Below are 25,065 nucleotides of genomic sequence, written 5' to 3' on the forward strand. Positions count from 1 at the left end.
ACAAATGTAGATATTTTCCAAAATGTGGGTTAGTGGAATGTCGCCATTAACCTCCAAATGGGATATAAAGTGACAGGTTATTAACTCTAAAAGATGGCCCAGGTTCAAAACCAGCCTGGAACAACTCCAACCAAAGTTTTTATTTTTCTCTCCTACTTTGTTTCTTTATCTTGATGGGTGAAAAGTGTTGCATGCCATGTGTTTATCTGTTAATAATCCTATTATTCTTTGTAAGCTTTGCATAGTGGCACTATCATAGCCAGTGAAGTTTATCTGAGGCATAATTACTGCCAGTTGAAAACTTTCCCCATAATCCTAGAATTTGCATTTCCTGTGCACTGTGAAATTTTTACCATGTTACAGATGCTTCTTTATTCTCACAGTGCTAAAAAATAATGTGATTGCAAGATTTTGACTTGAAACTCTAGGCTGTTCTAACTGCTGGTAACAAAAACCTCAGCAAGGCAAGAAAGAGAACATATTCTGTCTTCTGCAGCTTCAGAAAAGCAGACTCTGCCTCACGAGACTGTCCTTGTAAATGTATTTCTAACAAAGGAGTCTTATAAGACACCCAGACTTTAAAGATTGATGTTGCTGTATCCTCTGACAGCCACCTTCAAATTCCTGTATTAGTTTGTTAGAGCTGCCATAACAAAATATTACCGGTTAGACCAGTGGCTTACACATCAGGAATTTTCTTTTTTTTTTTTTTAAGATTTTTATTTATTTATTTGACAGAGAGCACAAGTAGTCAGAGAGGCAGGCAGAGAGAGAGAAGGAAGCAGGCTCCCTGCTGAGCAGAGATCCTGATGCGGGGCTCCATCCCAGGACCCTGGGATCATGACCTGAGCCGAAGGCAGAGGCTTTAACCTACTGAGCCACCCAGGTGCCCCACATCAGGAATTTTCTTCTCATGGTTCTGTAGGCAGAAAGTTCAAGATCAGTGCTGGCCGAGTTGGTTTCTTCGGAGGCCTCTCTTTGGCCTGCAAATGGACATCTTGTTGCTGTGTCCTCAGATGGCCTTTGCCCTGTGTGCACATATCCCTGGTATGTTTTCGCCTTCTTATGGAAGTCCTGTTGGATTAGGCCTCCACCCTTATGACCTCATTTAAAGTTAATTACCTCTGGGTAATTGAGCCTGGCTGGCTCAATCAGTTAAGTGTCTGACTCTTCATTTCAGCTCAGGTCGTGATCTCAGGTTCATGAGATCAAGCCTCATGCTGGGCTCCATGCTCAGCATGGAGTCTGCTTGAGATTCTCTCTCTCCCTCTGCTCCTCCCCATCACTCATGTGCTCATGCACATGCTATTTTTTTTTTTTTAAAGATTTTATTTATTGATTTGACAGAGAGAGATCACAAGTAGACAGAGAGGCAGGCAGAGAGAGAGAGAGGGAAGCAGGCTCCCTGATGAGCAGAGAGCCCGATGCGGGACTCGATCCCAGGACCCTGAGATCATGACCTGAGCCGAAGGCAGCGGCTTAACCCACTGAGCCACCCAGGCGCCCTGCACATGCTATTTTAAAAAAAAGTTAATTACCTCTTTAGAGTTCCTGTCTTCAACACAATTACATTGAAATTTGGGGCTTCAACATATGAATGGGGATAGGGACCACAATTTAGTCCATAACACCTCTAAAATCTGGACTGCATGTCTTTTTTTTTTTTGCTTTTGAATTTTCTTTTATTTCTTTAATTTAATTTTATTTTTCCAGTGTTCCAAGGTTCATTGTTTATGCACAACACCCAGTGCTCCATGCAATACATGCCCTCCTTAATACCCACCACTAGGCTGATCCAACCCCCCCCCCCCCCCCCTCCCAAAACCCCCGTTTCTTTTGTGGAGTCCAGTCTGTCATGGTTCCTCTCCCCCTCCGATTTACCCTAATTCACTTTTTCTTTTGGACCGCATCGCATGTCTTAACTCATAATCTGTCGCCCTTGCTAGTAATATCTACATCAACAGCACTCCCTTTTCCTGAAAAGTACAAAGACTTGGGCATTTTCGTTGTCACTTCTCTCTTCTCCTACCCTCGAGGAGCTAAAAAGAGAATCATAATTCTGCTAGACCTTCTTATTCAAACAAATAGTGTCATGTCACTTAAATTCATGTTTTCCTCCCATTGATTTACGGGCTGGGGCTGAAACAGCAACGTGAGAAAATTGCTTTCACATGAAAAATGCTGGTCCGCCTGTATTTTCTAAATGTTGGGAGTAGGTCTGGTGCTGTGACATTGTTGTGCATCTGATTTGATTTAGGACTGGACTGATTCCAATTCTGAGAGGTTCAAGAGGACAGACCCAGCCCAGAGAAATAGAGCTAGCTGGGTTCTCTCTGATGGGAAGGAAAAGGAAGCCGATTCCATCACGCTCCCCAGGCTGAAGATCTGAAGCTGCCAAACGGACCCACTGGGGGAGCTGCTATCACCACCTCCTAGAACAGGGAGGACTCAAAAAGCTGCTACTACTGGAATTGTTGGCTCCAGAACCACGCCACACTTGCTGGAGTCACACAGATAAGAGCCTCTCAAAACGCACAAAGCCAGTCACTGGTGGTGCCCCAGAAAAAGACACCAGCCTCTCCACCACTGTGCTTGTCAGAATCTGTGGCAGAAACATCATAAGCTTGGCCCCCACTTCACTTCTCCTTTCCAAATCTCACGAAGTATGTCACATTGGCAGAACCCTGGCTTCGAGGGAAGTGAGGAAGTGTGGTTTTAGCTTCCCGGTCTCTGTAGCACGGAAAAGCACACCAGAAGAAAGAAGGCTTGAGCCAACAAATTCACAGTCTAAAACCCCTGGGACATTTTCTCTTCAGCTTCCTACATCCAGGGGGAAACCCAAATCTGGTCTTTTCTCTGCCTAAGTAGGTCCTGCTTTGCAGAAAAAGCTCCAGATAATCTCGGTTTCTTTGCACCTACTTTTCTGCCAGTAACTGGGCAGAGACTTAAGAGCTCAATGAATATCACCTTTCATCCTGGCCTAATGGCAGAAGTAATAGAGAGAGAGAGAGAGAGAGATGCAGAAGTAAAATAGAGAGAGAAGGCAACATGTTGGTTTTATTACCTGAACAATAAAGAATATCAGGAAACCTAAGTGAGCTATGTGGCCCAATGGACTTGCCACCCCCTCCCTCTTTCTGCTCCCTTAAATTGAGCAGCTTAATTTAGGATATAAATTTGGCTGTGTATGACAGTCAAAATAAGAATAGCTTTAGTTACATACAAATACATGGAAATGTATTCTCTCTGCTGTAACCGTGCCACCGCTCTGTTCTGTGAAGGTGTCAGGAGCCTGGGCTCTTCCATCCTGTTCTTGGCCATCCCTATGGAGTTGCGCTTGTCCCCATGGTCCAAGATGCCACACCACCTCGTCCCCACCCTGGACAGAAGGAAGGGAAAACAAGAAAGGAGGGGCCCAGTCCTTTAAGGGCATGACCCCAAAACTGCACTTCTGCTCACACTTCATTGACCAGAACCTGGCCTCCAGGCCACACTTGCTGCAAGGGAGGCTGGGAAATATAGCCTTTATTCCAGGCAAAAATGTGCCCAGTGAAAACTTCTTTAACTGTGAAAGAGGGAGCTAATATATCGGGGGTGTGGGCACCACTAGTTTCTCTCCCATATAATCTTACTTCCAGTAGGCCCTTTATCACGTGGCAGACCAAAATGGACTCTTTTTAGAGAAAAGCAAATCCAAAAATGGAGGGAGGGGGTCTGAGCCATGCAAGCTCAGTTTCCTCTCCCAGACTCATCAATCTCATAACAAGGAAGTGGGACATAAGCCATAGCCTTATTCCAACTCCAGGTTTCTAACTGGGGCACTACCGGCATTTTAAGTGAGACAAGTCCGTGTCACAGAGGACAGTCCCTCCTATTTCTGCAGGACGTTTAGCCCAGTAAACACCAGTACTGTTCTGTCCTCAAGCATGGTGACAACCAAAATGTAGACAAATATTTCCAACCCCCCTGAAGGAGCTGGGGCACCAGTCCTTCCATGGAAACAGGAAAAACATGGGATAGGACCTCACTCTATCCAAACCTAGCCCTGGCGGGATACAGGGTCCTGTCGGCCTTCCAGCTGCCTTTTGTAATTCATCTTTGTCCAGAGCCCCCCAATACTGGCTATTTGTCCTGTTATTAGTGAAATGATGCTTTACTGCTCCCCTCTAACACATCACACCCTTGCACATGTGCAATGCGCGTACACACACCCGCACGCCAAGAGACCTGAACGATGATGTTGCCAGCAATATAGGACCTAATCTGTGCCTCAGGAAACTCATCATCCCAGGACCGGAGGAAGTGAAGCTGGCTTGGAGTGAGCGTGCCTTACCAGGGTTTGGCTTTGGACTCTCTCCTCCAAGTGGAACTCATGTTCTTTTTTCTTTTTCTTTTTCTTTTTTTAACTCTAGACATTATTCAAATTTCACCAATTTTTCCATTAATGTCCTTCTTCTGTTGCAGGACCCCACTCAGGATCCCATGTCACATTTAGTTTTCATGTCTCCTGAGTCTCCTTTGTGACAAGTTCTCAGTCCTACCTTATTTTTTCATGGTCATGATCATTTTAAGGAACACAGGGTATTTTGTAGAATATCCCTCCATTTGGGTTTGTCTAAATTTTTCTCACACTTAGACTGGGGTTCTGGGTTTGGGGGTGGGGAGAATACCATTAGGTGAAGTGGTTCTTCTCCTCCTCCTCTTCCACATCGTTCTCCTCCTCCCCCTCCTTTGTCTTCTCCTCCTCCCCTTTGTTCCCCAACACCCCCTCCCCTTTCTTCCTCCTCCTCTTTTCCTCCTCCGCCTTCTTCTTGAAGTATCCTTCTTATCATATTACTTCAGGGCCTACATAATATTCACATGACATCACTAGCCAGGTTGAACTTGCTCCATTGGTTAAGCTATCTGACTCTAACGAAAGAGAATGACTCATTAGATGTTGTATCTGCCATTTGCATGCTGTTTTCCTACTTGATTAATCCCTTCCCCAAATTATCTATGGGATTGATGATGATTTGTTATGATTTCTGCAAATGTAACTTAGCTATTTCCTGGAGTCCCAGCAAGGGTTGATTTCAACTTCATCTGACCTTGACTGGACGATAAAGACAAGCTACGTATATGTCTGTTCCTTGTCTTTTTTCTTTAAATAATTTTTAAAACTTTTAATGGTTTTTTTAAAAAAAGCTCATGAAATAAAATTTACCATCTTAACCATTTTAAAGGTACAGCTCAGCAGTAAGTATCTTCATATCGTTGTGCAACAAATCAGGGCTCATGTTCTTTCAGCGACACACCCAAATTTGCAGTTATGTGGACAGATATGTTTCATTTCATCATTATGTTTTTGCTGTCATCTGCAATGATGAAAGTAGCCTATTAGTGTGTAATTTTGTGGGTGGTGTTGTTTAAAAACTGAGTTGAGCTTATTTAAGTCGTTTTAAAGTCAAATATTGAGTAAATAAATAAAAGTGCAGATGGGGTGTGACTATGGGAGGAATTAGGATGTGGTATAAGAAAGGCTGAGGTTTGGGAAACGCAGACTGCTAAATCCTCCTCCTCCCCCCAGGGCATCCCTTACCCATCCTCAGTTTCCACTAGATCCCAAACCACGCGCTCTCAAAAAAACTCTGTTTTTCACCTTTCCTTTCCATCAGAGTTCCTTTGGAAGCATGTAACTAAATCCCAAATCAAACTTCCATGAAGATTGATGGGAATCTATAGCCTCAGATGACACAAAAGCTGAAAGATTAGACCAGCTTCAGGCACAACTGGATCTAGCTGCTTAAATGATGTCATCAGAAATATGTTCATCTCTTCGCTATGCTTTCTTCTGTGTTGGCCTCCTTCTAGGCGGCCTTTGTAGCCATGGTGGAAAGAAACCCACAGCTGCTCCACATTTAGGTCCCTTCAGCTTTGCAAGGCAGACAGAAAGAAAATACTTTACTCCCCAGAGTTCCAATAGAAGTCCTCTGTTTAATTTTCCTGGGCCTGTGTGGGTGGTGCGCCCAGCTATCACAGAAGCCCGGGGTTGAAATGCTCTTATTGGCTAGGCTTGGGTCACGTGCCCAACCCTCCCCCAATCACTGTGATTGGAAGAAGAAATGCTCTGATTAGCCAGACCCAGGCCTCCTCTCCCTGGAACCGTGGGAAGGCTGGTTTCTCAAAGCAAAATCCAGATGCTGTTACCCCAATAAAAGAGTCAGTAAGCTAGATAAGCTGGAACCCCAGACTCCTCATCCACGGATGGTTATTAATCGTGTTGCAAATATTTGCTTATCACCCGCTGGTAGTCCTGTGGCCTGGTTAGTCGCCCCAGCAAGGCCTCATAAAAGTCATAACAAAAGGCAGTGTGGGGAATGCTAATAAAGATATCACCAAGTCACTTGATAAAGACTATTTTCAAAGACTTGTGGGTGAAACTTTGCCCCAGACAAGAAACCTGGACCTCACCAGGAGGGGAAAGCATGAGCTGCTGAGTCAGATAGGAGTTCAAATTCCAACACTCCCATGACACTCACTCACTTATTCATTGTTCATTCACTATTAAAAAAAAAAAAATTACTGAGCACCTGTGATATGCCAGGCACTGTCCTAGACAATGTGGACACAGCCAGACAAAATCTGGACAAAACCCCTACCTTCCTGATGTTCTAAATAGGGTGTGGAAATGGGGAGATAAAGAATAAACAAGTGAATGAAGAAATGAATCATTTCAGACAGTAGCAATTTTTGGAAAGAAAAGAAAACAGTGTATCTTGCCAGCAAGAAGCTGGGGTTTCCCCTGGTGCAGGCATTAGGGAAGGCCCTTTGGAGGAGTTGCTATTTGATTTGAGAATGGAACAATGAGACGAAATCAGCCATGAGATGACTTGTGAAAGGTGCTAAGGCAAGACAGCAGCAAGTGCTAAGGACCTGAGGTGACTCCATCCAAGAACTGACAAAAGCCATTGTGAATAGCTGTGTGAGGTTAGGTGAATTACTTAGCCTCTGTGAGCCACTGGAAAGTGAGGACGATCATTCTGACTCCCCAGGGTTGCTATGAAGATTCAACTAAACAACAATCCTTAAAGGTCAAGTGCTGTGCCTGGCATATGGTAGATGTTCAATAAACGCCAGCTATCTGTTTGAGTGATATAACTATTGAGGAGGAAAGAATGGGTCCAAAGGATGAGAGAATGGAGCTTTTGTGGCTTATCCTTCCAGAATCCAAATTCAGGATATAGTATGAGCAAGGCCCCAAGAAAGGGCTTCTGAACATGCCTCCAGGACATCCTGGATACCAACAACAATACTTTGCATTATTTTTTTAAAAGATTTTATTTATTTATTTGATGGAGAGAGAGATCACAAGCAGGCAGAGAGGCAGGCAGAGAGAGAGGGAGAAGCAGGCTCCCCACTGAGCAGAGAGCCTGATGCGGGGCTCGATCCCAGGACCCTGAGATCATGACCTGAGCCGAAGGCAGAGGCTTAACCCACTGAGCCACCCAGGCGCCCCAATACTTCGCATTATTTTAATAGCTATTGCCATTCATCGAGCACCTACTCTATGCCAGACACTCTGCTGGGCATCTGATGTCCCTGGGCCCCCCTGACTCTGAGGCAGGCACAATCGTCAGCACCCTCATTTTACAGGGCAGAAAAGTGGAGACTCCGAGCTGATAGTCATGGAGTCTGGAGCCAAGTCAGGAGGCAAGAGAGGCCCCTGCCACCTCCTACGTGATGACCTTTGGCCATTCCTCTCTGGTGTGAAGTGACAGAGGTGGGACAATTCCGCCCCACCCTCCATCTTCATCATTCTCCATGGCAGAAGGGCTGGAAAAGGGGGGCAGGGAGGGAAGAGAGCAAAACCCCAGAACCTCTCCTCCCAGAATCCCATCCCTGCATGCTCCCCACCCACCACTACCATTAACCTAGTGATGGAGAAGAGTGCAGGTCTGGGAGGTGAATCCCCAGCCAAGAGCAGGAGCCAGGCAGGGAAGCAGGGGTGTGGCCAGGATGGGGGCAGGGCCAAAGTCACATACTTGACTGTGAAGTCTAGAAGGCCCCACTCCTGACAGGGTGACCTCCCCTGCGCAACGCCACACCTGGACAGAACGCAGCATGAGGTGTCCTCTGGACGCCAGACCGGGCCACAGCTCTGCCTGGAAGGGGCTACTTCTAACAGGTTCGTAAGGAACAATGGGTTCACCCACAGGTTGGGGACAGGGAGAGGACACCCCCGGGGAGAGTCTCTATCCAAGTCAGAGTTGCCCCCTCTCAGAGCTCTGCCTCTAGTCAGTTGAAAGAGGCACAAGAGCTCTTGAGGTCCCCCCAAGAGGCTGTGCTCTTTTTATTTTTTTTTTTAAAGATTTTTTAGAGACACAGTGAGAGAGGGAACACAAGCAAGGGGGGCGTGGGAGAGGGAGAAGCAGGCTTCCTGCTGAACAGAGAGCCCGATGCGGGGCCTGATCCCAGGACTCTGGGATCATGACCCGAGCTGAAGGCAGACACTTAACGACCGAGCCACCCAGGCTTGACCCTTTTTACCAAGGAAAGAAGTGAGGCTTGGAGAGGGGCGGGGTCACCTGTCCAAGATTGCAGGCTGGGGAGGGTAGAATCAGAACTCAGGACCAGGACCACCCCCACCCAGCCCTTTTTCACTGAGCACCATGGCTCATCCCAGCTAGCTACATTTAATAATAATTTTTAAATAATAGTAATAAGATAGGGGCACCTGGCTGGCTCAGCTGGTTGAGTGTGGGATTCTTGGTTTTAGAGCAGGTCACAATTTCATGAGTCATGGGATGGAGCCCCTCCTGGGGCACCACACTCATCACAGAGTCTGACTGAAGATTCTCTCTCTCCCTCTGTCCCTCCCTCCACTCATATGCTCTCTTTCTCAAATAAGTAAGTAAATCTCTTTTAAAATTAATAATAATAATAATAATAATAATAATAATAGGGATGCCTGGGTGGCTCAGCCAGTTAAGTATCTGCCTTCAGCTAGGGTCATGATCTCAGGGTTCTGAGATGGAGCCCTGTGCCTGGCTCCCTGCTCAGTGGGGAATCTGCTTAGGATTCTCCTTCTCCCTCTGCCCCTCCCCCTGCCCGTGCTCTTTCTCGCTCTCAAATAAATAAGTAAAATCTTAAAAAATAATATAAAATAAAGAGTCGTAATATCAAGAGGTCACGTGACTGACTTCTCCATGCCATTCTGTTCTAAGTGCTTTCATGTTGTAACATATAATTCTTAACCCTATGAAGCAATGGCTGGATGATCTCCACTCTATGGTAGGGGAAACTGAGGCACAGAGAGGTTATGTGCCTTCCCCAGGCCACCCAGCTTAGAAGTGGCAGAGGGAGAATTTGAACCCAGATGGTCTGACTACCAAGAACACACTTTCCAAAGATGACGCACACGCACCTCTCAGAAAGTAAATGAATTGCCTCCTTTTCCAGGTCTTAAAAGGTCTGGTTCCACGTAGTTTCAAAACCCCAAACGCCACCCTATTTCAAGTTTCGCCTCATCCCCAGCTCAGGCCTGTGTCTGACTACAGTGAGATTGTAGTGGGACATGGTGGGCCTCGGGCCGATTTCTCTGTGTGTCCTTCCTCCCCACCCAGAGATGTGGTCTGTGGCCTCCTCAGGGCCATGGGCAGAGAGGAGGAAGGCAAGGAAGGGGGAAGGAAAGCTTCTATTTAGCTACTGTACTTGTAAAGAGTGAAGGCCTTCTGTATGGTTGAGGCACCGTTGCCGGATCTGTGGGGGGGTGGGGGGGGACACTTTGAGGACCCTTGTCACTGCAGACTATGTTCCTGGGGCTCCATGAACTGGGCCCCACTAGAGGCTTGCCACCATCTTCCAGTGCCCTCCAGCCTCTTTCTGCCAAGGTCAGCCCCTTGGGAGCCCCGTCCCATGAGGGTCTTTGCCAGACAGCCTCCACCTGGCTCCCTGCGGAGGCATCCGCCGCTACCTCATGGGAAACACGAGGACACCTCTGTTGTCCCATGGAACGCTGGAGGCGTGGGTCATTTCCACTCTGGCCTCCATTCCCTCAGCCCCGCAGGCCCTTCCCTCTCCATCCCTCACTTGGATACCTAGAGGTCTAAGTCCCTGCAAATTCCAGCTGACGCATTTCTAGTTCCCCGGGACAGTTTCCCTTGGAGTCGCCCTCACTTGGCCTGGGGAGGAGGAAAGCCCCAGGACTCCCTTCACCCCTGGGGGGAGGGCTCGAAGTTCATTCTCAACTCTCCCCCAGAGAGCCTCACTCTGGGCCTCCCCCTCTTCTCCAGGGGCTCTTGGCCTCCATTCCGGTAGACTGGCAAGGGCTGGAGTGGCAGAGGCCAGCAGAGCTAGTGACGTAATCCCTGTTTTGAGACCTCAGCCAGGCATGGAGTTTCTCGGCAGCTGCTCTTCCGTCCTCAGCCTCCGGGACCTCTGTGGAAATTTTGAGAGCCCGAGGAAGTCAAGTATAACGTCTCGCCCGTGTCTCTACATTTAACTGCCGATTCGGGAAGTGTCCCTGACTGAAATAGCCACACTCCTAAAACCTAAGAGTTCTGGAATCATCTCGATGGTTCTACCTCTGAAATTCCATCCTTCATCCTGCAGACTTAAAATATCTGTGTGTGTATATATAAAATCTATATAATACCTGAATGAGTCTGTCCCCAGCCCTGAAAATTCATGATCTCACTGAATGTCAGACACCGCTGGGAAATGATTACTATCAAGCACCTTCCTTGAGGTGAGCGGGGAAACTGAGGCTCGGAGCCCAGAAATAATAAGTGGCAGAGTCAGGGTTACAAGCCAGGCTCCAGTGGCCTCCAAGTCTCCAAGTGAAACCACGATTCTTTTTTTTTTTAATTTTTTTAAAAGATTTTATTTATTTATTTGACAGATGGAGATCACAAGTAGGCAGAGAGGCAGGCAGAGAGAGGGGGGGAAGCAGGCTCCCTGCTGAGCAGAGAGCCAGATATGGGGCTCGATGCCAGGACCCTGGGATCATGACCCGAGCCGAAGGCAGAGGCTTTAACCCACTGAGCCACCCAGGTGCCCCTGAATCCATGATTCTACAACAGCTGAAGGAAGGGTCCCCAAGATGGGAGGTCTCCTTAAGGAGCCTCGGGGACACTCGTGGAATCATCAGGGACCTGCAATGGTGTCAGAGTCAGAACTTCACACCCAACTGCAGACCCGGTGACCAGAGATCTTCCACTTCAATTACTTATTCAACAAACACCCCTGCTCTCTTGGGGCTCATGGTCCAGAGAAAAGAGACCCATCCCCGAGTGGGTAGGGTAGGAATGTGGGGGCCCAAAGAAGACAAAGCTGGCCAGGGAAGACCCTTTCAAAATAAGAGCTCAGGGAAATGTGATGTCACTTTTGCAAACTGCATCCCTGTGCCCTTTGTTTCATAAAAGGGTAAGAATGCAGATTTTTTTCCATCAAAAAAAAGCGACACCCTGAGAGCTCCCATCACTCCATCTGCTGAGGTCACTGCCTGGACACTGTAGCATCCACCACCAAGCATCCCTGAGGGTCAGGGAGGGGTTCAGAAGGGGGGTGCCTGGGCTGAACCTGGAATCACAGCTGGATGAAGAGATTCTAGGTAGGGGGACCCACGCGTGCCAAGGCCTGGAGGCCGGGGCAACTGCACAGAGCTCAGTCTGCCTGATGCAGTGAGGGAAGAGTGGTAAGACAGGCGTGGAGATGTAGGAGGGTGCTAGGTGAGCGAATCTGTGCTGTGTTCTCAGAGCACTGGGGAGCCACGGAAGGCTTATGAGTAGGGGAACAGAAAAGTCACACCAGGGGTGCCGGGGTGGCTCCGTGGGTTAAGTGTTTGACTCCTGATTTTGGCTCAGGTCATGATCTCACAGTTGTGAGATCACGCCCCGTGTTGGGCTCCGTGCTCATCGGAGAAGGCCACTTGAGATTCTCTCTCCCTCTGCCCCTTCCCCAACTCTCTCTCTCAAATAAATAAATCTTTTTTTTTAAGATTTTATTTATTTATTTATTTGACAGAGGGAGACACAGCGAGAGAGGGAACACAAGCAGGGGGAGTGGGAGAGGGAGAAGCAGGCTCCCCGCTGAGCAGGGAGCCCAATGTGGGGCTCAATCCCAGGATCCCGGGATCATGACCTGAGCCGAAGGCAGACGCTTAACAACTGAGCCACCCAGGTGCCCTGAAATAAATATTTTTTTTAAAAAGAAAAACATACCAGTTGCCCACTCAGAGATAAAAATCAGTGGAGGTACGAGGGGGGCAGTGAGTCCCACCCATCCAGAACCCCCTATAACAGCGTCCTATATTTCTGATCCTTAAAATGTAACCACTTATTGTATTGGGGTTTTTTTTTTCATCTTTAAAAGTCGTATTTACAGCACACCGAGGACTTGCGATTACAGAAGCAAGAACGGTTAACAGTGATGGTAATGATAATGATAATGTCAAGCATTGATCTGGCTGTCACCTTGTTGGGACACCGTTCTAAGCCCTTTACAAGCATAACATCAGGGACTTTCAACATCGACACTACTCGCATTTGGGGTCCAGTGCTTCCTTGTCACCAGGGCTGTCCTGAGCATGGTAGGAGGCCGAGCAGCCTCCTTGGCCTCTACCCACTGGGTTCCAGTAGCAGCCCCCCCACCATCATGACAACCAGAAAGACTTCTAGATATTGACAATGTCCCCTGCGGGGAGCACATCATCCCCAGTTGAAAATCACTGGAGGCATTATTATTCCCATTTTATAGATAAGGAAACTGACGCTCAGAGAGGATAAGTAACTTTCCCAAAGTCACTAGAGTTAATAACTTTCAGGACATACACGCTCGCAGTCCAGTTCTGGATCTTACACTCCTGTGTGTGTGCATTTGTGTGTGTGTACATGTGTGTGTGTGTGCATGTATGTATAAAAGACTACTGAGAACATTTATGCTTTCTTATTTCCTTTATTCAAACTTTAATTTTTGAATGGGTTGTACGTTCCAACGCTTCAAATCTCAAAGATATAGAAAAGACCTTGTGACGTCTCTGTCTACTTACCCAGTACCTCTGACCCTTCTCTCCCCGCCGTCACACACAGAGAGCCACTGTTTTTGTGTTTCCGGGGCTCCTTTGCATGTTTATAAGAAATGCAACTATATATTTACTTTTCTTCCGTTTTTACACCAAAGGTAGCACACCATAAGAACTAGCCAGCAGCACGCATTTGTTTCTTAACTACATACGCTGGAGCTCTTTCCTTCCCAGTTCATGCCATTCTGGAGTTTTTCCTCCTCCTTTTGTACATGTGTATCATTCCACTGTGTGGACGGACCATAACTTATTAAACCGGTTCCCTATGGGTGGGCACGTGGGTATTTCCAATCCTTAGCCATTATAACTAAGGTGTGGCAAAAGAACCCTGCCCATTAGTCCTTTTATATTGAGAAAGTGTATCTGTAGAACACATTCCCTGACATTCAATTTCAGGATCAAAGGATACAGAGGGGCACCTAGGTGACTCAGTTGGGAAAGCATCTGCCTTGGGCTCACGTTACAATCTCAGGGTCCTAGGATCGAGTCCCATATTGGGCTCCCTGCTCATGGAGAGTCTGCTTCTCTCTCTGCCTGCTACTCCCCCTGCTTGTGCGCACCCTCTCTCTCTGTGTGTGTGTGTGTGTGTGTGTCATATAAATAAATACAGTCTTTAAAAACAATAATAATAACGTGCATTTCTCTTACCATAAGCACGACTGAGCATTTTCCCAATGTTGACACATCTGAATTTTCTTTTCTATGAATTGCCTACCCATATTCTTTGTATATGTTTCTGTTAGGTTGCTGTTATTTTTCTTACTGATATCTCAGAGCTTTTTACATATTAGTGAAATGAGCCCTTGGTCTTTGAGATCTGTTGCAAACCGTCTTTCCTGGTATGTCATTGTTCTTTTGATTGGTGGGTGGTTATTTGTTGTTGGGGTTTTTTTTTCCACTTGGCCAAAGTCTTACATTTTCATCTCAGTTGTTTCAGTCTTTTATGGCTGGACCTTGTGTTCTTACTGCAACAGCCACCAATCCAATGAGAGGCAGAAGACTGGGGTGGCTGGGTATGTGCAAAGGGTCTGAAGCCAGACTCCAAGGATTTCACTCCAAGCACTAAGCCACATGGAAATTTAATTAAAGGAAGTGAGAGCGACTGGGGATGATAGGGGCACACTCACCGTCTACTTTACTGACGGAATTTTGCCTGCCTGGTTGTGGATCACAGCCCCGCTTTTACCACCTAGGACATCCTAGACAATGGTCTTCAGGTCTCTGAACTTCCATTTCCTCAGGCCTCCTGGGGGTATAATAGTTGTGTCATTCAGGGTTGAGGCAGGAAAATGGTCTACTCAAAAGGAGTAATGGTGGGGGAGGATAAAAAAAAAGGGACTATTTGCAGAGGTGTAGACAGGGCATAGATAAACCCATCTGAGATCATGCAGCACCCAGAGGCTAGTCATGGCAGAAAGCTCTTACCTCCTCTGTGCTAGAAACCCTAAGAGGAAGACCAGACCCCCCAAACCCAAAGACAATGGTATATGGAGAGGGACCAGGAGCTCTAATAGAGGGACACGGCTGACTGGTGTTGATGGAGGAGGGAGGGAGTTGGGGGACCATCTACCTCAAGGTCACTCCCATTGGCAAAAGCCAACCCGAAGACACAGGGACCTGACAATGCAGATCAAAGAAGTCAGCCTTCCAGGAAGCAGAACGGGGCAGAGAAGGTCAGAAAATGAATCGGCAGGATTCCCTGAGTAATGTGTGCTTGGTGGCGTCGATGAAGGAGTAAGATAATAAAGGTTCAGTGCTTAGAACAGTGTCTGGCTTGTGGGAGGTTCTCAGTGAGTATTTCCTTTTATTTCTTTTAAGATTTCTATATTTTAGAGAAAGAGAGAGAGAGAGAGAGAACAAGCAGGGGGAGGGGCAGAGGAAGAGGGAGAGAGAGAATCCTCAAGCAGACTCCCCGTTGAGTACGGAGCTCAAGCCCAGGACCCTGAGATCATGACCTGAGCAGAAGTCAAGAGTCAGACATGTGACCGACCGAGCTACCCAGGCGCCCGCACCCCCACGCCCCACCCCGTACACTATCTCTGTTATCATCACTGTTTTCGACTCTCAATGTGCCACAATCTTTGCCAGCTCGGAAAGGGTTACTTGTTGGGGCAGCATCTCGCCTTTGGTCCCATCCGCTCCCTCTGATCTCTCCTCTCCCTTCCTACCTCCTCCAAGGCATCCTGATCGCCTCCTGCACCTGTTCTGCCTCCTTGGAGCTGCCCGCCCCTGCATCTCCAGATGCCCTGACTGAAGGAGCCAGTGCCCGCCTGCCTGTCCCCGGAAGCCTGAATGATGTTCTCTCCACTTCTTGGTTCCGAGGGCACAATGCCCAGCCAGAGACTATGATCTTCTCTCCTGAGGGCCTCCCGGAGCCCAAACAAACAAGCCAGGAGACGCCGGACACCCAAAGCAGCCTGATCATAGGAAACCTGACAGCTCAAGAAGCAGTGCTGGAAACCAACAGAGGACGCAGGAGTGCAACAGAGCAGATAGCTGACCTGGGTGAGTGGGGCCCAAAGGGACCGAGTTCTCAGGCAGAGAGACCAGTGTAGGCAAGGCTGGAGGGTCAACAGAGATCTGGGAAGCATAAGAAATTGGGAGCAGAGCCGTGTAGGGGGTGTGGGCCATGAGAGGCTTTGGGAGGTGGGCAGAGCTGGTGGTCTGCAGCACTGACTGTGCAGGGCCTGAGATTTCCACTCAAAAAAACACTTACCAGCACTGATTCTTGCGTATGCATCAAATCCTCTTTCAGTGCTTCTCTGTCCTGGGTGAGGCTGGGCTCATGAGCAGAGACATGGGAGAATCCAGCCTAGGAGACAGGTAGGGCTCACCAGGGGAGGGGCCATCTGAGCCGGGACCTGTAGGCAGAGCAGGAGTTGGCCCCAGGCCGAATGGGAGAAAGTGCTCCTACAGAGAGGTGAGCTGAAGTAAACACCAAAATGCAGGACGGACTGGCTCCAACTTACTAAGCTCTCACTACATACCAAACACAGGGGATTTCACAATGACCTGAGAAAGCAGATGCTCTGAGCACCAACCCCACTGCACAGGTGGGGAACTAAGACCAAGAGGTGATGTCAATAGCCTGTGGTCACCTAGAAGCCAAAGGCCAAGCTTGGATCTATAAGACTTTTTATGGTCCTGGAGCTTATCTCCTTCCCCCATGACCTCTCTAGCCCAGCACCATCTTCAGGGTACCAAATGGGGTAGAGGTCCCCCATGCCCAGGCCATGCTCAGCCCAGAGCTTGTGCAGACTCTGAAACCAGGACGGCCTTGCAAAACAAAGATGTGGTGTTCCACCTCTGACCAGCCAGGTGTCCTTGTAAATTGACTTCGCAGCTGTGTACTTCAGTGTCCTTATCTATAAAACTGAGTCACAGTAGAACCTACCCCATAGGGTTGTTTTGAGGATCTCAGGAGTAAATCTGGTGTTCATTCAGGCTTTGTTGATCATGACCCACCGTGAGAAATGAACTTCACATCGTGATCCAGTGTATATGCATACACGCATACACACACACAGACACACACACATGAGTAAGACACGTGTCATAAAATAAGTTATTGCTATGCACAATGCATTCTGATATTTTCTGTATTATAGTTCATATCACATTTCAAACACTGATTATAACTTCCTAAATGATTTCGTCCAAGCATGGATGGGTCTCACTCACTCATAACCAGCCATGAGTTAGCATGTGTTTGGAATGGTGTCTGGCTCCTTGTAAGAGCCAGATCCAAGTAGATACACCTGGAGTGCTCTTTCTACACCTGGAGTGCTCTTTCTCCTCCTGCAAGGCTTAGCTGAGACACCCTCTCCTCGAGGAAGCCTTCCATGAGTTCCTGGTTGGATCTAAAGTTCTTTTCACTTTATCACATTGCACTGGAACTGACAATCAGCTCAGTGGGACGGCTCCCGACACTCACCACGACATCAGACTTCCAGGTCCAAGTACTCACTGTGCCTCTCTGACCACAAAACCTGGGTCTAAGAACCCCTGGACCTCAAGTCTTTAACCTGGAAACAGAACTGTTATGGGTGCCCCATCTCTATAAAGAGGGTTCCCAGCAGCCAGTGGCACAGGTCCCAAGCCTTGGAGGCCCTCCCTTGACTCCTCTCTCTCTCTCTCTCTCCAATCTATCAGCAAATCCTGGGGGCTCTGCTTTCAAACTGATCCAGAATCCAGCCACTCCTTCCAGGTCCTTGGCCTTGCCCTAGGCCAGCTGAGGGATGGGCAGCTGGGATATTTATACACCAGCCCATGCCAGTCATAGCGCAGTGCCCTGGCTGGTCCCATCTCCCAATTCTCTGGCCTGCTCCCTCCTTGGCCGGAGCAGGCTCTGGCAGCCGAAGAAAGTGCCCGGGCAACAGGTGCAATGTGGCCGTTGGACGTGGTGAGGGTGAGGGGCTGGGACGGGGGTGCCAACAACTACGCTACGGCCCCGTGTCTGGAGCAGCACTGGACACCGATCAGAAACTCCAAACACACTTGTTGATGAATGAATGAATGAATGAATGCTGGACAAGAGAAGTGCTTGGGCTCTGTGAGTGCTCCCCAACCACATGACCATGCTCTCCATTCACACAGCCAGCTCCAACGGCGTGATGCTGCTGACATTCCCCTACGACTCTGAGGGCGTTATCCAGAGTGACCTAAACTACTCAGTGATCCTGGAGTGTCTGGCTTCTTCCATCACCCCCAAACCTGTGCTGCACTGGACCTTCAATGGGGAGCCCTACCAGACTGGGGCTAGGCTGATCATCCGGAGGCTGTCCTGGGAGCATCTGGGCACCTACGTGTGCACAGCCAAGAACAGCCAGGGACAGTACTCCTCCTCTCCTGTGACCCTCGCGCTGCCACGTGAGTCCCCCACTCCCACCCCAGACTTCTGCCTCCTCGGTTGCATTGAGTCACTTACACAGCAGTCCCCTCTGAGTGCCTTTCTAGCCAAGATGTCGTCCTGTCCTTCCATCTGCCTGGCAGAGTGGGGACTATTAGCCCATTTTACAGAGGCTGCAGCTCACAGAGATGAACTCTAATGAAAGCTCAGTTCGGGATCTGGAATCAGTTGTTTGGGTCCCAGCTCCAACAATTTGTTGGCTATGTGAACTTGACTTCTCTAGGTCTCAGCACACATCTGCAACACACACACACAATGCAGGTGTTAATGAGTGGTTCTGAGCACAGGCTTTGCAACTGGAATTCTGACTCCGCCACTTCCTAGCTGTGTGACTTTAGACCACTTCCTTGATTTCTCTGTGCCTCAGTGTCCTCATCTATAAATTGGGGAAATAATAGCTCCCACCCCGAAATGTAGCTGTGAGCATTCAATAAGGAGGCGAACAGCTTAAAGTCATAGTGCCCAGTGCTTCTGAACGCTAGTGCTCAGAAAGCATGAGTTAGTATCATAGCTGCAATTACCATTATCCATATTATTATTAATTTTGTGACCATAACTATATGCGGTGGCATGTGTGGAGCCCCAGGTGGCAGCTGGGATCAGGAAAGTGGTCTGGGAGAGGGTTAAGCCTGGGTTCAAGTCCCACCCTTGTGCCTTCCTGGCCAGGTGATTTAGGATAAGTGACATCCCTTCTCCGGGCCTCTGTTTCTTCCTGGGTGTAACAGGAAGTGACAACAGGAGTGACTCTGTATACCTCCGCATGACTATCATAAAGAGCAGAAATAATACATAAGTGAGGCCAGCAGAACACCTGTTAGAAAGCAGGTGCTTTAAGCGTGCCTGGCCCGTTCTGTCAGTGGAGCCTGTGACTCTTGATCTTGGCCTTGTGAACTCAAGCCTACTTTAAAAAAGAAGAAGAAAGCAGGTCCTTTAGATAGCAGCTATCCTCATGAATATTATTTTTCGTGTACTTATGCATGGAGGACGAGAGGCCTGGAGTGAGCTAGAATGGTGCAGAGAACCTGGCCAGTAGGGAAGCCAGGGAGGGATCTGGGCAGCAGGGAACACATGAGCCAAGGTCTAGAGCATGGGAAGGGCAGGGGTGATGGAAGGTCTGGCTTGGCTGGGTCTCAGAGAACTGCTACTTCTTCCCAGCCAGGCTCCAGTAGGAGCTTCAGGATTTGGTTTGGGAGTGATTCATTGGGAGAAAAAAAGGTTTAAATCCTGTAGCAGCAGGTGACTCTTGTATGTTCATTAAGAAAGACCCCCTTTATTAATTCATCAGCGGTACTAGAAATGTTTATTGGCTGTCTACTACATGACCACCCCATACTGGGGGGTGCTGGGGACATTCTGGAAGACAGCCCTGGCCCTGTCATCAAGTAGTGATGTTTGAGTGAGAGAGCAGTGGGGGACAGACCCTTCCACAAAGGAAGACTTTGGGCAAGACTGGGGTGGGGGAGCCAAGGGATGTGGGACCCAAGGGGCCACCTGACCCAGCAAGTAGGTCAGGGAGGTCAGATGTCCCCCACTGGAGGAGGGGACATCTGAGCTGGAACTAGGATACATAAGAATTATCCAGGCCAAGGGAAGGAAAATGGCATAAATTGTATTCAGGCCAGGAGGTTGGAAAGAGAAGTGAACTTAGAAAATAGAGTAGAGTCCAATGGAACTAAGTTATAAAGGTGAGGAGAGAAGGAGGGCTGGCCAAGTGGCAGGGCATCAAAGGCTAAAATGAGGGATGCTTCCTCCCCAGGTCCTGGGAAGCCACAGAAAGGTTCTGAGCAGGAGAGGAACAGGATCAAATCTGATCTTTTCACAAACCTCTCCAAGTTCTAGTTGTGGGGAAGTGGAAAGGGAGAGACTAGGGCAGGAGAGCCAGGAGGAGGCTGGAGTGGAGACCAGAGTGGGGAAGAGGGGGTAGACTGAAGACACATTTAGGGGGTGAAAGCATGGGAGCGGGGCTGTGGAGGGAGGATGGCTCCTCCAGTCTTGCCCCTTCTTGGTCCCCAGAAGACAACGTGGATCCCACAGACGCTGAGCCCATCGAGCCAGACCCCGTCCTCTCTGTGTCAGGAGGAGGTGCCATTGCCCTCCTCGTGGCTGGAAATGTGGGGGCCGCGATGCTGATAGGAGGCATAGGCTTCATCATTGTCCAAAGCATAAGGTATGTGCTGTCTTCCGCCCCTGTCTACTGCCTGACGTGCTCAGTCTCCACAAGTCAGAACTCACTCTGCAGCAAGGCAGAAGCCCAACTGGTAGCCTCATCCAAGAAGCTTTGGACTCAGGGAATAGGATACAGACACTGATGCACCCTCCCAACGTGACACTGGGGAGCAAAGAGACAGAGAAGGATTCTGGAGCTCATCTGCCTAGGTTCAAACCCCAGCTCTATTCCTTACCCACAGTGAGGCCATGGGCAAGTCACTCCTGTGGTCTGTGCCTCAGTGTTCCCATCTGCAAAATGCCATCCTCGGGGCTGTTGTGAGGATGAAACAAGCTAGTATTTCTACAGTTATCTACACCTGTGCCTGGGATGCGGTCCACACCATATTCATTCCTTCTACAAGTATCAACCCAGTGCACACTCTGCCCACACTGGAGAAACCATGGGAATAGCAGCAGGAAGTCCTGGACCTCATGAACTTGCATCTGAGTCAGAAACACCAGCAATTTACATGATGACCAAGTAAAATATAGATAGCATGTTGGATAATGATGAGTGCTAAGCAGAGGAGTAAGGCTGGGAAGTAAGGCCAGGGTTGGGTGGGGAATGGTTTAACTAAGTCAGTGAAGGCCTCCCCAAAAAAGTGACATCTGAACAAAGACACTGAGCAAAGGAGGGATGGATGTCAGTGGATGTCTGGCAGAAGGCATACCCAGTGGGGTAAACAGCTGGTGCAAAGGCCCTGAGATAGGATTTGCCTGGTGTGTTCAAGCCATAGCAAGCCACAGCGTGGCTGGAGTGTGCGAGGAATGGGAAGAGAAATAGGACATGAGATCAGAGAGGGAATGGGGGTAGGGGTGGAGAGACAGCATCAAGGTCTTGAGGCACCTATAAAGACCTGGTTTGTGTTCTGAGCGACACAAAAGCCATGGACTTACTCTCTGACTTGCATTTCAATCCTAGATGTATTAGCTATTACTGTAATACTGTAATATCTTACCATGTATTGAGTGTCTATTATGTGCTTGCTAAACATTATTCTATTTAATTTCCACAAGAGCTCTGCAGGTGTTGGGGAGGAGGGGGAGGAGGAAGGGTGGCTATAGATAAGAAAGAAACTTGTTTTTGTCAAAGAGGAAATTAAGGCTCAGAGAGAAGTGACTGGCCCCAGACCCCACACCTAGAGAGGGTTTCAAACCCAGATCCCTGCCTCACTCCTAATTATCACCCCTCACCTCCACTCCCTCTTTTCCTGCCATAAAAACACAAGCCTTCATAGTTTATGTACTACAAGCTGACATTGTTTGCAAAGGCCTTGTCCATCAACAGGGAGAGGCTGGGGCCAGGTCTCCAGTTCCACAGCCCCATGTGGAACCTTCCAGGGGTGGAGGAGGGCCAGGCTGTTGCCTGACCCCCCGCATCATCCTCATCACTATAGCAGCTGTAACTTCCCGGGGGGTCCTCAGTAAGTGCCGAGAGCCTTCAAGTCACAGCTACTCTGAGGGACAGGAACATTCTTGTCCTCATTTTCCAAGTGACTAAACCAGAGAAACTCACCTTGCCCAGCCACGTGCCTCTGACAGATGGCTCACCCCGAACCAAGCCCAGACCCACATCCAAAACCACGTTCTTAGAGAGGAAGCATGATGAGACATCCAGTCCCTGCCTCCACGGGCAGGGAGGAGGGGTCACTTCCGGTCCTCCCACCATTTTGGCCAAGGCGTACAAGGACATATGAGGACGTACGAGGACATATGAGGACGTACGAGGACGTATGAGGACGTACAAAGACGAATGAGGGCGTACGAGGACGTACGAGGATGTATGAGGATGGACGGAAGTGATGTCAACCAGGAGGAACCATCCTCTTCCAATCATGGGAGCTTTGGAGATGAGGTCATGAGGACAGGAGTGGTTGTCTTGCCCCTCCCAGTGGGGAAGAGCAGTGCTGGGGAAAGGGGATATGGGCTCAGGGGGAGCCCCACACACGTTCGCCACACCCACCCACGGCCATGAGAGCTCCCTGTTGTTTGCAGTTAAGGCCATGGGCTCTGAAGCCAGGCTAACCCTCTGCCTTATCAGTAAAACAAGGATAATAGTAATTCCTACCTCCAAGGGAAGGTGTGCAGGATTACACGACACGGTGGGAGTGAAACACGGCAAATAGTGCCTGGCGGTGTAAACCTTTCATAAATGTCTGCCACATTAATGATGACGATGATGATGATGATGGCGATCGATCTCTCTCTCTCTCTCATTATAGGTCTAACAGACAAAGAATACGGTCATGCTGCTGAAGTGGGCCCTTGTCTGTCAGCATCAGAGGTGATGCTGGGAAGGGCAACGAGAGCATCCTGGGGCTGGGACAAGATGAAGTTCCTGGAGGCTCCAGATGAGACCTCCTCCGTCCTGATGATTTGTCTTTGGGATGTCCCCATCTTGCTGAGAGTCCCAGAGACTGCCTTTCTCTCCCTCACCCCAGCTGCCGGTGCTCCATCTGCCTAGCTCACCAAATCCCTGGAAGCCACCTACACAAGTAGTCCATACTTCATAAAATTCATGGGCTGAAAGCAAAGGATACTTCCTTAAGTGGTTCAATAAAAACAAAAGGAGGAATTTAATACAAGGATCTGGGAAGATTTACAAAACTAAGGACCTATCAGCTAGCACTTGCTGTGTAACAAACTACCTCTCCCCCTCCCCGACCCCCAGTTTAATGGCTTGAAAAGACAGCCATGGGTTTAGCTTACAATTTTTGTACAATTTTGGGCTGCGTTCAGCTGAGCCGTTCTTCTGGTCTCTGTTGGGCCCACTCATGCACCTGTGATGAGTTGGCAGTCACCCAGGGACTGTCTGGACTAGGACAATTGTCTGGAATAATTCACCTGTCCTCCACATCATCTCTCATTCTGTAGCAGGCCGACCCAAGCTTGTTCACATGATAGAGGGAGGATTCCAGGAGTAAGAGCAGAGGGGCAGTGCCTCTGAAGGCCAAGGTTAAGAATGGCAGTCATCATTCCTGGGACGCCTGGATGGCTCAGTTTGTTAAGCATCTGCCTTTGGCTCAGGTCATGATCCCAGGGTCTTGGGATCAAGTTCCCTTGTTGGGTGGGGGGGTCCCCTATTCAACAGGAAGTCTGCTTCTCCCTCACCCTCTGCCTCTCCCCTGACTCGTGTTCTGTCTCTCAAATACATAAAATTTAAAAAAATCAGTAGGGACGCCTGGGTGGCTCAGTGGGTTAAGCCTCTGCCTTCGGCTCAGGTCATGATCTCAGGGTCCTGGGATCGAGCCCCACATCGGGCTCTCTGCTCAGCAGTGAGCCTGTTTCCTCCTCTCTCTGCCTCTCTGCCTACTTGTGATCTCTCTCTCTGTCAAATAAATAAATAAAATCTTTTAAAAAATCAGTAAATAAAAAATAACAATTAAAAAAATAAAAATTAAAAATTAAAAAAAAAAGGATGGCACATCATCATTTCTGCCACATTCTTCTGGCCAAAGCTAGCCACATTGCCAGTCCAGATTTGAGGGGTGGGAAAAGGACACCACCTCTTGATGAGAAGTAAAGAATCCATGGCTCTCTCTCTCTGCCCATGCGTGCTCAGTGTTTCTCCATCCACGTGGGGAAAGACACAATCCCATAACTTCTAAGACCACTGAATTCCTTCGCCTTGTCCCCAAAACCCCTGGAGAAGGCATCCAATTGGCTCACTCGGGTCAGATGTCAACCACGGTCGCATTCCCGTGGCTGAGGTGGGGGCCAGGAGGATTTGTACAAGCAGAGTTCAGGGGCTCAGCCCTGCCTGTGGGGTTTGTTGCTCATAAAGCCAGGGAGGTTTTGCCTTGTAAACTGAGCAGACACCCCAAAATGTCTTCTACACATGCAGTTTATTTTTGCTCCTTTTCAAAAAAAAGAAAAATAAACAAATAAATAAACCTGGACACAGAGAAGTGGGGGAGGTGGTCACAAGCCCCAAAAGTCTGTGGCCCATTTTTTAGAAGATTTTATTTACTTGTCAGAGAGAGAGAGGTAGAGAGAGAAAGCACAAGCAGGGGGGATTGGCAGGCAGAGGAAGAAGCAGGATCCCCGCTGAGCAAGCCCCCCCCCAATGCGGGACTCGATCCCAGGACTCTGGGATCATGACCTGGGCCAAAGGCAGACACTTAACCCACTGAGCCACCCAGGTGTCCCTTCATGGCCCATTTGTAAATAAGACTGACCACTTGATTTTGAGCTGTTAGAGAATTCCGGTAGATGGCAGGAGGAGGGGAAAGGAGTATGAATGAAGCTTTGGCTGGGGAGCATCCCTGCTTTTGTGACCAACAAAAAAACCACCTACCACATCATTATGATTCACAGTGATAGGAGCAGACCTGGGTGCAAATGTTGTCTGCCAAGGGCTGTCTCTGTGTCAGCCCCTACATTATGTACCTTTGATGATTCATGGGTCATATCTTCTTCACTGAACCCACTGAGGAAAGGAGAACCCATCTCCGTTTTCCTGACAAAGCAGGGGAGGCTCAGAGAGAGAGTGACTTGCCCAGGGTCACATGGGGTAGCACAAGGGGGAGCTGTTCTCCAAGCCAGGTTGCCTGGCTCTGAAATCCCTGTTCCCAATCACCCGCTTTCCTGCCACTCCCTCCTTGGGGCCAGACCCCCCCCTTCAGCTTCTTTCATGAGCTGCCCCCTTCTGTAGCAGGTAGTGGTCACTGTGCTTGAGTACACAGGATAAAAGTGATGCTCACAGAGGGCAAGTGACTGGCCCGAGGCAACACAGCCATGCATGATCTCAACTCAAGTCTGCCCAATTCCAAAACCCGTGCCTTAGACCATTGCTGTCCGACAGAACTCTCTGCGGTGATGGGAATATTCTGTACTTGCACCATCCAGTACCTGTGGCTACTGAGCTCTTGCAATATGGATAGTG

The 25,065-nt window shown here is 48.8% G+C and overlaps 1 protein-coding gene and 1 pseudogene across 1 annotated transcript; both read left to right on the top strand.

Moving 5' to 3' along the window:
• Nucleotides 1–233: 233 nt before the first annotated feature.
• On the top strand, nt 234–397 carry LOC116856204 (annotated as a pseudogene).
• Nucleotides 398–7,854: 7,457 nt separating this feature from the next.
• On the top strand, nt 7,855–23,152 carry IGSF23 (immunoglobulin superfamily member 23). The gene is made up of 5 exons (XM_032839194.1): nt 7,855–8,167; nt 15,242–15,568; nt 17,660–17,932; nt 19,986–20,139; nt 22,403–23,152. The coding sequence occupies exons 1-5, from the start codon at nt 8,104–8,106 to the stop codon at nt 22,434–22,436; spliced, it is 852 nt and encodes a 283-aa protein (XP_032695085.1). The 5' UTR covers nt 7,855–8,103; the 3' UTR covers nt 22,437–23,152.
• The last annotated feature ends 1,913 nt before the right edge of the window (nt 23,153–25,065 follow it).

Source organism: Lontra canadensis, unplaced genomic scaffold (genome assembly GCF_010015895.1).
Source record: "Lontra canadensis isolate GAN:19392208 unplaced genomic scaffold, GSC_riverotter_1.0 scaffold107, whole genome shotgun sequence".
NCBI lineage: Eukaryota > Metazoa > Chordata > Mammalia > Carnivora > Mustelidae > Lontra > Lontra canadensis.